Source organism: Pelobates fuscus, chromosome 4, assembly GCF_036172605.1.
Source record: "Pelobates fuscus isolate aPelFus1 chromosome 4, aPelFus1.pri, whole genome shotgun sequence".
In the NCBI taxonomy this organism is placed as follows: Eukaryota; Metazoa; Chordata; class Amphibia; order Anura; family Pelobatidae; genus Pelobates; species Pelobates fuscus.
Genome location: NC_086320.1, coordinates 109,949,884 through 109,963,501, shown reverse-complemented (window position 1 = coordinate 109,963,501; position 13,618 = coordinate 109,949,884). Strand labels below are relative to the sequence as shown.

Below are 13,618 nucleotides of genomic sequence, written 5' to 3'. Positions count from 1 at the left end.
TGACCTGGCCCACTTTGCATCCCTCCTGTACAGATGGCTATTAAAGGGAAAGTATCCCTTCTGAATGGGCCATACAAAAAAAACAAAAACAAAAAAACAACAACTTTAATTGGCTCTTCCAAAACAAGCCAGTATTACTCACAGGGGGTTGGCTTTCTGATAAAAACTGAACAGCACAGATTTCATTACTTTTATGATCCAACTCAATATATAAAATCAGAATTCTGCTTTAGTTCAGAGCTATTCAGAGTGCACGTTTTTAAAATGCATATTCAACACACACAACAAAATCTAATATTCTTTATAAAGTGTTTGAAAATTAACATACACTGGAATGGACATAGTGGAAAAAGGTACTCATGTGATGAAAATGAGACTGTAAAATATGCAATTAAAATATACACACTTTATATACACACACAGATACTTGCATATATGCTGGTTACAGTAGTACAGCTTAGACAATAATGGAAGAAAGTACTCATGTGATGAGAATGAGACTCTGTAAAAGATGTAATAACAATATATACACTTTATACACATACGCTGGTTACAGTAGTACACCAAAATAAGCTTACACAATAATAGAAAATACAAAAGATACCAAACACCAAAAACCACTAAGGATTCACTTTCTTGAAATTATAAAAAAACTAAAACAAACAAAAAAAAGGCACATATAACGGTTCTATATGTACCATAACCAGGGCTTGGTCTGAGACATTTTGCTATCGGTGTCCAAGAATAAAACGGTGCTCCCCAACCCCAGAGGTTACACTCCCACACACTTATTTTCTTTTTACATTACACCTAACCAGTGGCGTAATAAAGAGGGGTATTCTGCCCCGGGTGCCAATAGGTAGAAGGGTGCCATGACCAGTGCTTACACAGCTCACACACACAGAGACCAGCAACGCAGCCACATTACTTCAAAACCTGCTACACAGAAGAAAAGAGGGGGCAGGGCTAATCAAATGTGGGGTGGGAACAAACCAACAGCGCTGGTGGGGCTTAACACAGCCCATACCCACTGCTGTTAGTGTTGCACATCGAGGGTGTGTGTCTGTCTTCATGTGACTGTGTGTGTGTGTGTGACTGTCTGCTTGTAACTGTGTGTGTATGACTGTCTGTGACTGTGTGTGTGACTGTCTGCCTGCCACTGTGTGCGTGACTGTATGCGTGACTGTCTGCATGTGACTGTATGCCTGTAACTGTGTGTGGGTGCAGGGATTTTGTATTGGGTCAGGGGTCTTGTATAAGGGGGCTTAGCAGATGATTTGTGGAAGGGGAATGCAGGGGTTTTGTAGAAGGGGGCAGTACATGGGTTTGTAGAAGGGGGGGAGGACAGGGGTTTTTACAAAGTTTACTAATGTGAGCAATTTAAAAAACAAAAACATTTTTTAAAAAAATTGTGGGTGTTTTTTTTACATTTGGGAGGGAAGGAGCCGATCACAGGATCCGCCCCGGGTGCCAATTGCTCTAGGTATGCCCCTGTACCTTACTAGCTTAACAGATATCCTATTAGTCAAGCACAAACAACTAAACTAGCTAGTCACACTTACTGAATTAGCAGTGCAGACTGCGAAGCACATACTGACAATCACTTTGGCCAGTCTCATTCAGGAGTGCACATTCTGAACCGCTCTTTCATGAACTCAGTGATGATGCACTTTGACCGTCCTTGCTGTGGACTGTTTCTAGATTTGTCTCAAACAAAAAGTTGTGTGTCCAGGATTACAAACCCACAGATCTCTCTCTGGTGGGCTTAGAATTCCATATTTATTATTTTAAAAGCACCAATATATATATTTATTTATTTTTAACGCATCAAGGCAGAAAACAGCAGGGCAGAACATGCACCGCCCTACAGCTTAATCAGAGAACATAAAGTTTGTCCTGTTGTGGCAATATTTTGTTATAAAAATATGGAATTATAAGCATACCAGAGATGTGTCTGTAGGCTTTTATAATGCTTGGCACCCTTTTTCTTTTTAACCGTCCATTTTACTAGGATATTAACAGACTGGAATACCTCTGGGTTTGTTGTAGCGCTCAACCCTATTGCCTGTTACTATTGTGCACATTAATAATGACTGGAGCAATTGTTGGTGTTCCCCAAAGTGAGATACCGGCTAACAAACCCAGTACGGGACTCCATAATTAGGACTGTCCTGACAAATCAGAGACAGTTGGGAGTTGTCACTTAGATAAATGAACAGTATCTAAACAGCAATAGAATAAAATGAGCTCGGGCCTGACTAAACATTACACTCCCAACACCATATCTCCCAACTCCTGTTTTCAGAGAATCAGGATGCCTGTGGCAGGGGCTGCCTGACCAGCTCAAGTGGCAGTCCCTGCAGGGATCACAGTTTCAGTGCTCTCTGGGAGTGTCCAAGTACACTGAATACAGTGCTAATGATGGACTTGCACTATACTTTTTGGGGACAGTTCCCTGGTGTCTCCAAAAGTGGAACACCAAAGAACTAAGTTGTGTCGGGAGGACCCAAAAATGAGGACTGACTCAGTGAAATATGACTGTTGGGAGGCATGCCACACTGAGGCCACCTTCACTGAGATATCTGAAGTGACTGCACAGATTCTCCATGGCAGCCTGTATAGTACCGGTACACCAGTCTTCCAACATGTGGTAGAGAGTAGACACCTTGTGGGGCTGTATCAGAAAGCCAAATTGCCTCACTGGTGATGCTTACAGCCATAAATGGAATGTGTCAATGTTCAGTGCATATTCAAAAATGGGACACCAAAGCATATTTATTCACATTTTGGTCCTGCACAATATGGGGACTTTTCTGATATCCCCGGAGGCAAAACACCCGTGAAATTTTGAAAAGCTGGAAGGTATGCCACACTATCACACATTTATGCTACAGGCTCTATGGAAAAGAAAAGAAAAAAAAATGCTGAACAAACAGGCCTCATGTAAAACAGACCAAGCCGGCTAAATTATTCTTGCATGTGAATCAAGACTCAAATTACACAATACTTGACTGCTCACCCTGAATGCAAACAGACAACCTTCGTATTGCATCCTGGCTTTAATTACATAAAATTAGACATGCTCCACAGACGCATATAATTATAAATATTCACATAAATATTACTGCCTCTCAAAATTGCATTGTTAATGTAGGAAACACTGGCAATCTAAAGTATGCATGGCTGAAAGGAGCATATATTGCTGGTCATTGGGGTACCTTCAAGACTTGGCATTTTACCTCAAAGTGTTGATCCCTTTATTGTGCACATAAAATGTGATGCACAGATATATACTGATGTATATACAACAGGAGGAAGAAGGCTGTGCACAGCAGGGCATGCCATTTATTTAGGATCTGATGCAGGAGATAAAACAACTTGTTTTTATTTAAGAACCTTGGCCCTTAGAGGTTAAACACTTGTTTTTGTACAGTGAATCGGAAAAAAAGAAAAATCACACCAAAGTGTGTGTAGTGAATATGTCTAAGTTTGTGAAAGCACCAAATATTTAGACTAGTGTCTGAAAAACTATTCTAGAACACTGCACTGAATGTACATCAGGTTCCAAAATGGTGAGACCTTTGGATCACAAGATTTGTGCTTCTTGCTAAGTTCCTAAATGTCACTTCTCTATACACTCTTAATAGATGGAAAATGAAATAAAAATAATGATAGATGAATTAAAATAAAAGGGAAAGGGGAGCGAAAAGTCATCTTTGTAGAGAGCACTCCTTTAATTAACACATTGCATTAAAGTTCTGGAACACCCTTTTTTGCATGTGACATTTAGGAGTCCAATATCCGGAAATGTTAGGCTAATGTTTAAATTAATAAATTCCATAAATTGCACATCAAAGGAGAGTAGCGTATTTGATGCACCTTGTTTGGGGGAAATTACTCTGCAAGGAGACAAGGGAAGCTGAAGAAGCCTGCTGGTCTTATTGTATATCAGGAATATTCATTGTCTCGCCAATTGTTGGACTAATATCAGAAAGTTCTCTAACAGCCAGTTCTGGAAACCGTAGTCCAAGGACAGCTGGGAGACAAGGTTTTATATCCCTACTGTACACAGCCTTTGATTTGTTAAACAGACTATATACACGGACTTTGGACATCTGGTGGCTTTGTACATCGGAAAAAGAAAAACACCACAATATTTTTCAAAAGAGTCTGCTTATTAAGATCTTATATATTCACAAAAACACTTTATCCATAAATATGACGGGGACACACAAGCATTTCAGGGATCCAATGCAAGAGATATTCACAGTCATTTACTTATTTTTTTGAAGGGGATGGGAAAGTGGTCTCATTTTTATGGAGCAAGTGGGAAGGAATATTGAGAGGTGAAATAGAATAGAATAGAAAAATGGAATGTGGTACCAGTTGCCACTTGCCTCCCTGAACTAACTCTTGACCTGGCGATTTCAGAAAAATATTTCTGAGTTTTAGGACAGGCTGACATCCTCTTACAATGGGAATATCATCAGATTGAGGGGCCCTCCAATGTTCAGAGATTGAGAGACTCTAGCCCTGCTTGTCTCATCCTCTTGCTTATTTAATAGTTAATGGTTTAAGATTGTACAATCCAGAGTTTTGTTGTAAACAGTGTATTTGTTTGGCATACCCACCAAAATTCCAACATTTGGAGATATTATAATCAGATGGAAGGTGAAAGGGGCACAATTCTGAACTGTTTATAACTTGCAGACGCACCTGTAAAGGGGGGGGAAGGGGGGGAGGAGGGGATTCAACATGGAGTACTGCTAAACGATTCTTGAATGCACAGACAAAACACTGCAACTGGACTAGTGCAAGGCTTTGGGGGAATATACTCTGAAGTCAGAAACAGGATATCAGATTGAAAACATGGGATGAAGAAGGTACAGGAGTTCAAAATCAGGATTATTCTGCTGGCTGTGGAACTAGTGGGAGAAGTGGTTGGATTCCAAAGACAACAAACACTTATTCAGAAAAGTATCCCCTGGACAATGTTACATCACTTCTATGCTCATCTGCAAATGTGATCTACATCAAGTACTTCTATGTGTGCCGAATTCATACACAATGAGCAAAATGCTCAACACAGTAATCTCTTTTTGTAAGATTAATTCTGCCTCCACTTTTAGCACTGCCTAAAACAGAGTTAAACTGATTACGTATTCGTCTTTCAAGATCCACTAAGCAACAAATGCCTCGTTTCTTTTTGTCTGTTTAGAAATGTAGCCTGAAATAAAATCTGCAAACACAATCGAACAAAGAAAAAACAAATGTCACAATGAATTTAAACTTTAGAAACTAATTTGGGGAATGAAATAACATTAGATTGAGATTTGTATATGTTTTGTGTAGAGAGTAATCATAGGCAAGCATTTAAATGGGTGTTTTATAGATAAACGTCTAATACTTGGGTTTTTAGTTTTTATTTTGTTGACAAAAAATAGACACACACTATTACTGTAACTGACATGAATTTAATTGCCTGGTAGCAGCAGTGAACAGTCAACAATTTAACAATTTGGCTTTTTATCATTTTATTTGTCAGGCAGATGAGCCCACAATAGCAAATCTGCTCCTCTGTTGCTCACAGTGAGTGGTTTGCAATGTGCCTGCTTATGTTTCATGAGACAGTTGTTTTGTAGCTGCCTAGAACACACATGTATCTTGAGGGATTTCTGCTCAAATCGGAATGCCAGCCTCCACAGAGAAAAATTCCTTCATGACCAAAATAGATAATTAGATGATGGCAATTATTGGTCAAAAGTTATCAGACTGAAAACAGATATTGCCACGGATATTTTCTCATTTAAAAAAATCTTAAGAATTTATATCCAGTGTGTTACGAAGACATGGAAAATTGGGAACAGAATTAGCAAGCAAGACAGATAGACAAACAAGCAGGTGGGAATTGATATAATCTAACTTAAAACTAGCAGGGTTTATCCTTTAAATAATGCACTGCGGGGAAGTGAAAAACAAATTGCAAAATTCAGACCACAATAGAGGATATGGAGACATTCTCTAACTTGGTTATAGTAGCAGCTTGGCTACTTTAGCCTAAACTTTGCTAATTGGCTTTCAATTAACTCCAATTTGGTGTTTATTGACTAAAACAAAGGTAGAATAAAATGGATTTTTGGTAATATTCAATAGGTTAAGGTACAGAACCCTACTTATTTTCAGACGTAGCAGTATAAGTGCTCTTATAGGTATTGTAACTATTATTTGTAACTATTATTTGGCCGTGCATTGCTGCAACAATAGTTGAAGTGACCTGAGCAGAGATATCTGGTCAAAGGTGCCTATCTCTGGTATTCTACTGCATTGAAGCCTCTCAAGAAGCAATATCTAAAGGAACTTGATGTCCTCATAACAAGACTTAATATTCATATTCCTGAGCCAACATCTGGGATGAGAGGAACCGTGAGAAAACAACTGAGGTATAGAACTCTACATCAATCCGGTAGAGCCTAGTGACAGGTCCACCATAAGTGACAATGTAGAAAATCAAGCAGTGGTGGCTTAGCACCAAAGATGTTCAGATTCATAGCCTTCCCATGATCAAATAAATAAATAAATGAACAGGAAGCAATACTAATTATATGTCGGCATATTTTATTTTATTTATTTTTTAAACTTTACATTGTTTTTGCACTTACAAGTCTGTATAAAATGAAAACATTAAGATATTATTTATGTGTTCCACATATCAACATTCACTTCAATGATGACTGTGAACAAAACTTTCTTGAGTTCAAAGAAAAGACTCTTTTACATGTTTACCTCTTATTGTAACAATATACCCATCATGAGTGGGTAAAACAGTGACTCCATTTATTTTATACAGTCATTTAAATGGCAATGGCATAAAGAATGTATGTAAAATGATACCATCAGAGTATCAATAGTAATTACAGCACACAATTTCACATTCTGCAACAACGTAAATCAGTTATTTCTAACCTTAGAACCACATACAATTCAGACTTAATCCACTTTGGTTTGAGCCAGCTTTGTTTAAACAATAAATGGCATAAGGAAACATACTTTCACACTAATAGACATTGGTAAGACTAGATTACATTCGCAATGTATCAGGGAATATCTACAGATTTTTGACACATCTTCCAGCAGCAATTGCTTGTGTCTCAGTGTGAACTTATTTCCTTTATCTTGCATCACTTGGCATTAAAAGATCCTAATTATGTATTCCAGTATGTTACTTGTGTGTAAGTTAATGTTTCTTGAATTGCAATCATTTCATGCAATTTCAAAAGCCACATTAAACCAAATTCCAATTATGACCCATTATTAATCTGAATGGTAAAGTAGTCAGGCTATACTAAGAATGCGAGCTTCTACATAGTCGTCTTTCTTAACTATTAACAAATGGTGGACTAGTATATGCTCACTCGTCTCAAATGTTTAGTCCAATACAAGCAGTAAATTAATTTCACTTCATAAATCTGGCTTCAATGGCTAAAATGTTCAAATTACTCTTCAGTAATATAGCTTTCTAAATGTCACCTCTGAATATCATATGGGAGACGACATCTCATCTCATTTTAGTAGCCTACAGGGACAGAAGAAAATGGATAAAAGGAGTACTTTCAATATTTTAAAGTTTTGAGTATTTTAAGACACATCTAGCCAACGAGAAAAGAGCCAAAGAGAAAACTAGACAAATCCTTTTACCATATGAGTAAGTCTGAGTTAGGCCAATAAGTAGTTAATTACAATTTTCTTGTACAATTTTTTTTTTCTTTCTACTAAAACTGGCAAATTATTCATCAATTACAAATACTGGGTAATTGCTATAATTCGTTATATATTTTATTTTACCAAGTCTGAGTAACCCTCACACCTGGAAACTTGCAGTTGTTATGTGGTCGATGTGGGGTGCCATGGTGTTATGTGTCACTTTGAGTGGAGAAAGTATATGCAAAATTATAGAAGCTTTGAATAAAGAATATATAGGGGTATTGCCAGGAAATACTTATTGTAAAAGCCTGGAACAGCCTACCAGCCCACTTTTATCACCTTCATTCCGTCTATGAAGAGGAAGAAAACTAGCTGCTCAAGAATGTTCTTATTGTTATCAGTCATCTTTGTAAGTATATCATTAGCATATGAGAAACAGCATTTTTGACTAGAAGGCCATCTTTTTAGTGCTGATGCCAAGTCAACATTGAGAGAAAAGAAAAAAAAAAAGACAACATTCACTTTAATCTAACTTTTAACATTAAGTACTTTTTGGGGATGTAACACATCTGTGGAGTAAAGCAAATAGCGAATAATTATTTTTTTTTTTTACAAATGTGAAGAATGAAACATTAATTCTGAGAGAAACAATGTATTTTCTATCTATTGATCTATGCCAAGAGTGAGCTGTACATTGAGTCACTGATCCACCCAATTAGGACATCCAGCAAGGACATCAGAATGCCGTCCAGGCTAGATAAGTGTGGGCAGATGATTGCAGAAAGTGGGAATGTGATCAGGACAGATGGAGTTCAAGTATCAGAAGGTCAAATAGGAAATGTAGAGAACAGCTACAAGTATCTAGGGTACCACAAACACATCGCAACCATGAGGAAGAGGCAAGAAGGACAGCAACATCCAAGTACTTGGCTACAGTCCTGGATGAAACACAAAGCATCCATTAGTACATCACAAAGATTGCTCCCAAAGATGAACTACTAAGGGAATGCCTGAGACAACAACAGGTAGATAATGCAAAAAAGGAGGAGATTACATGGTAAGACAAACCTCTCCATCGTATGTAATGTGGCTCACATTACAGAATCCTACCAGTGGTTGGAAAATGCATGACTGAATGACAGCACTGAGCCACTAAAGCTAGCTACACAGGAGGAGGCACTTAGCATGAGATTGATAGAAGCAGGTCTTTATTTGGGTCCCAGACCCAAGGTGCAAACTGTGCGAAGAAGCCTCTGAGGCAATCCAGCACATAGTAGCCAGGTGCAAGATATTAGCAGAGAGAGCACAGCCAAGTTGTTGAGGTAGTGTACCGGAATATCTGCATAGAATATTGACTGGACCTTCCTAAGTCCACATGGGAGGCACAACAAAGGGTATCTGAGAACGCCAGTGTTCAGATCCTGTGGGACTTTCAGATCCAGACAGACAAGCAAGTATTGGCCAACCAACTTGACATCGACATGGTCGACAAGGAACAGAAGACTGCAGTGATGGTGAATTGGCAATACCCAGTGACTATAACATCAGGAAGAAGGAACATGAGAAGGTGGATAAATACTAAGGACTGAAATAGTCCCTTGAAAGGATGTTGAAGGTAAAGGCAGTAGTAGTCCCAGTTGTGATAGGAGCACTCAGGGCAGTGACCCCCAAGTTGGGGGAGTGGCTTAAGCAGATTCCAGATAGGACATCTGAGATCAGAGTCCAGAAGAGTGCAGTTTTGGGAACAGCTAAAGCACTGCACAGAACCCTCAGACTCCTATGCCTCTAGTAGTGTGAGGAATACATACACCTTAAGGAATGGGTTTAGAATCACTGCCCTCACAGAAATTAGAAATGCAAGATTACAACTAGATAATTGTGATGCTGCATGAAAGATGAATGGTCACATTATTATCTTTATACAAGACCATTTTATTTTTAATTTACCCCATAATATACTTCTGAAATGTATGCCTATGTGAACTGTTCAGCACAGCAAAGCAAAATTATACTTACCTGTGCAGCCTAGAATAGGTAATACCCCCTCACAAGATTCGCCTATGCACCCATCTTGACCACGATTACTTATGAGCTGCTGAGAGGGTTGATTTAACCCATTATCTTTGTTGAAGACCTCCAATGACAATTTTAAAAATGTGATTTTGTATTAATTACCCACACACGCACCTAATAACTTTTAAAAACCTTAATCAGAGCAGTATCCATGTGACACCTATCCTTTACCCATCAGCCTCCATAAATCTTCTTTACTCTGAAGCAGATGCTCTCCATATCACTACTTTTCCCTCAATCACCTGACATAGTCGGCTGTCACCCAATGTTGGGAGAACTGAGGAAAAGTGAAACTCAAGCACATTATTAAATAGTGCTGCACTTCTGTGCAATTTCAGAGAATTTAAACTCATACACGAAAATTTAGTAGTGCTCAGCGTTTGGGTATTCCGGATTGACTGCTCTCCCAAGCATCTTGCCATTTTGGCGCCCATGCAAGTAAGGATAACATGCCACATTTACAGGTAGACAGGCTGTAACGGATGCAATCTATTTATATTGATATTTATATCAGATCTGTCAAAATTAGCAGGTCTAAAAACCAAACTATCATGTGATGTGAAAAAGATACCACTTTATCATAATAAAAACGAGGAATGCATACAAATAAAAGCCTGTTATCATATGAGAACATACAAAATATAAAGTTACTCCTGATAATTAACTATCATGCATCCACATTCATAAATTAGCAGAATAAGATATGTACTCACCAATCATGTGGTTTGCAACATGGACTTGTATATCCCATTCATTGTAGAAAACCATCTGACACTTAATACACTGGTAGGTTTTCTTCTAGAAGACAAAAGGTATCATTACCTATGGGTTTTTTCCCCCTCCATCATTTAAAACACAGACTTCAGAATCTTAAAAATGATTTGCAAACAGTGTAAGTTACATAGTAACTTCACAGCATGTATAACGACTAGGAAGCATTATAAAAATATTGTAGATAGATATGGCTAGGGTTTGTTGTGAGAATCTCCTCTGTAATTAGTGCCTGGCATTTTCACAAAATGTTTATATTGCACTAAGAAAATGACACTGAAAGTCATAATGCAGAAATCAAACATAAATAGCAGATTTTGAAAAATGGAGCCGCATGCACTTCTTTGGCTATCCGTTCACTACAATTCACTGTTTAGTGAATAAAGCCCAACATGTATTTCGTGAACTTTTAGGAAGTCAACAAAGGTGTAGATGAAGCTCTTGAATCATGGAATTAGGAGGACACTTGTATATCACCAGAATAAGGACTGAGGTGTAGACATGTAATGGACTATTATTGGCAGAGATCTACATTAGTGCTCTCTTGCTGAAGAGCATGCAGTATCTGACTCCAGTAAAACACACCATGATATCATCATGATGTCATCATTGCACACAGCACCGGTAGCTAGACAAGAAACAGTGTATCTTACATTAGACCACCAAAAATGGTGTTTCTGCTAGGAAAAGTATCTACAAACTGGAGCAGACCTACATATCATTATAGGCATTAGTTAAACCCGTATACTTACATTTTCTAAGCCTATCATATATTAGATTGTACCCACAATAAGCTTTATATATAGGCCCTTGAAATCATTTTTATAAGTCCACCCCTCAATTACTGATCACTGCAACTCTTATAGGGCCCTGAACAAACCACTTGCCTCTCTTTTTCGAAGCACGTTTGATACACTAGAATAATTTACAACCCCAAGACAAGGAAACATGAACAGATTGCAAGGTTTTTAGGGCAGACTGCAGGATCTAACACATCTGTTACATACTGCAATCTCTGTTAGCTCCTGCAGTCTGCCACACTACAGAGCTTGCAATTGTGTTTTACTGGACCAAGACATGATTTTATTTCTTCTCTAAAAATGATGCCCTGCAATTTTATTTTGTGTGGTTTTGTTTTTTTATTTTTATATTTAACCTCTCAAGGCAAGTTATAGTTTAAGAAGAAGAAGGGAAAAAAAGATCAGTTAAACTGACTGTTACAATGTAGAGGGTCTTGGGACATCAGATGTATTTATAACATATACTTTGCAATCAAGGCTTCAGAAAAATATGTTATAAGAAACCAATAATTTCCATATTTTAAAAAGTGATTCTAATTTTATTATTTATTTTCTGACAAAGAGAGGTCAGTTTATAATTCTATCATGTAAGGCTTCTGAATAGAGAGACATTTAATTAAAAATAGGAAATGTTAAATAGGTTACATAAACCATACGTGACTTTATTAACAAGGTCAGCTATTAAACTTCTTGTGAGATGCCTACGACGTACTTATAGTACTTTTGGGTTAGATAGAAATTGACTGATAATGTGTGACCTCGTGTTTGCAGTATAAATGAAGCAAAGGAAAAAAAAAGATCCCAAAGTACATTATGCAGTATGAACTACATCGTTCTAGTAGAAAGAACAGACAATGCGACTGCAGTAAATTCGATGGCAGAGATGTAAATGATGGTCGGAAACATCCTTATGTCTACTGTGATATATTTAGAAGAAGTCACTTAGCAATGGCCTTGAATTAATTTTTAATCCATACAATTTATTGAGCACCTTAGGCAAATGATTTCTGCTCGTCATGCAGACTAAAGATGTCTGCTTTCCCCTAAAGCAGTCGCATGTTGGAAGAGTTGAGTGGTATACCAATACACAAACATTCTTACGCATTGTTTTTAAATGAACTAGCGTAAACAATATATGCAGTACCAACGAATATCTGATCAGATTCACAATGCAGTTCTGTGACTAAGGAGCAATGTTTTAGAAAATATTTTGTTTGCAAAAAATAAAAAATAAAAAAACATGCGTAAAATAGGGCTAAACTGTCAACAATCCAGAGTTGGATCCAACTCAGAAGAATAAAAAAAAAAAATGTAAAGATGTGTGTGCAGCAACTAATAAGAGTGACCCAGCCAAATGACCACGATTCCTTTATCCTTTGGGCTTAGGTGCAAGTAGTAATAGAGACAGGAGTAGCCTTTCATTTGCCCCTGTCCATACCAGCCTGGTGATCTCCATGACATTTTAGTATACCCAATAAGAGATAACTAGAGCTTCCTCTCACTATATGTGCTGGGGAGCTTACGGAATCAGTCTGGTAGCGCCAGATTTTGTGTCTACAAAATACTAAGATGCCAAAGGAATGTTCGCCAATAAATCCCCTCAAATCATAGTAATGCTAACCCCCACAAGGCATATACAATGCCTATACTCCCCCATCAAAAATGTCCAGCCCTGGGGATAGACATATGATGCATTCTCTCCCCATGGCTCTAGATTTTCATCCTATCCTCAGAGAATGGGAGAGGCACATTAAAAACAGCTGCTTATTTAATCTACATGGAATATTTTCAAAGAGTCAAATGTTCCATTTTAAACTTTTTAGTATAGAACAGAGATGGTCCATTGGCACTCTCACCCAGATGTTTGTGAATCAAAACTTCCTTATTTTATCCATATGGGGTCAGAGAATTAAGGGTGTTTTAATCCAAAACTGGCAATTTGGGGGTCTCTACTTTTTATTTCTATGCCAGGGGTATATAAAAGACTTTAGCAGAAGAGGTTAATGCTTGACTTCTTGAAACTTCACATTTCGCTGTTATGATTCAAAATGCATGTAGGATGAAGTCATGTAATGTGAATCCCTTTGGATTTGAATTTCATGGTCTATTGTTTGCATCTTATGCTAAAGAAAATAAGTATCTGAGGACAAAATTTGCTCATGAAATCTATCAGGCTGATCATTTGTTGGAATGTATCCCATTTACTACTTTATTTTATCCACTTACCAAATGTTTCCAGATCTGGTGTACACATAGTATTTAGACAAAAGAGA

General features: G+C 37.7%; 1 protein-coding gene across 3 annotated transcripts in view; it reads right to left on the bottom strand.

Annotated features, from left to right (window-relative positions):
- The window catches only part of ZNF521 (zinc finger protein 521), a 282,483-nt gene that overhangs the window by 141,051 nt on the left and 127,814 nt on the right, over positions 1–13,618 (bottom strand). For 2 of the 3 annotated variants that reach the window (XM_063451461.1, XM_063451460.1), the window contains exon 4: positions 10,488–10,572. In XM_063451461.1, coding sequence (XP_063307531.1) covers positions 10,488–10,572 — 85 coding nt within the window. The remainder of the gene's footprint in view (positions 1–10,487; positions 10,573–13,618) is intronic. The other variant, XM_063451459.1, reaches the window with a different exon arrangement.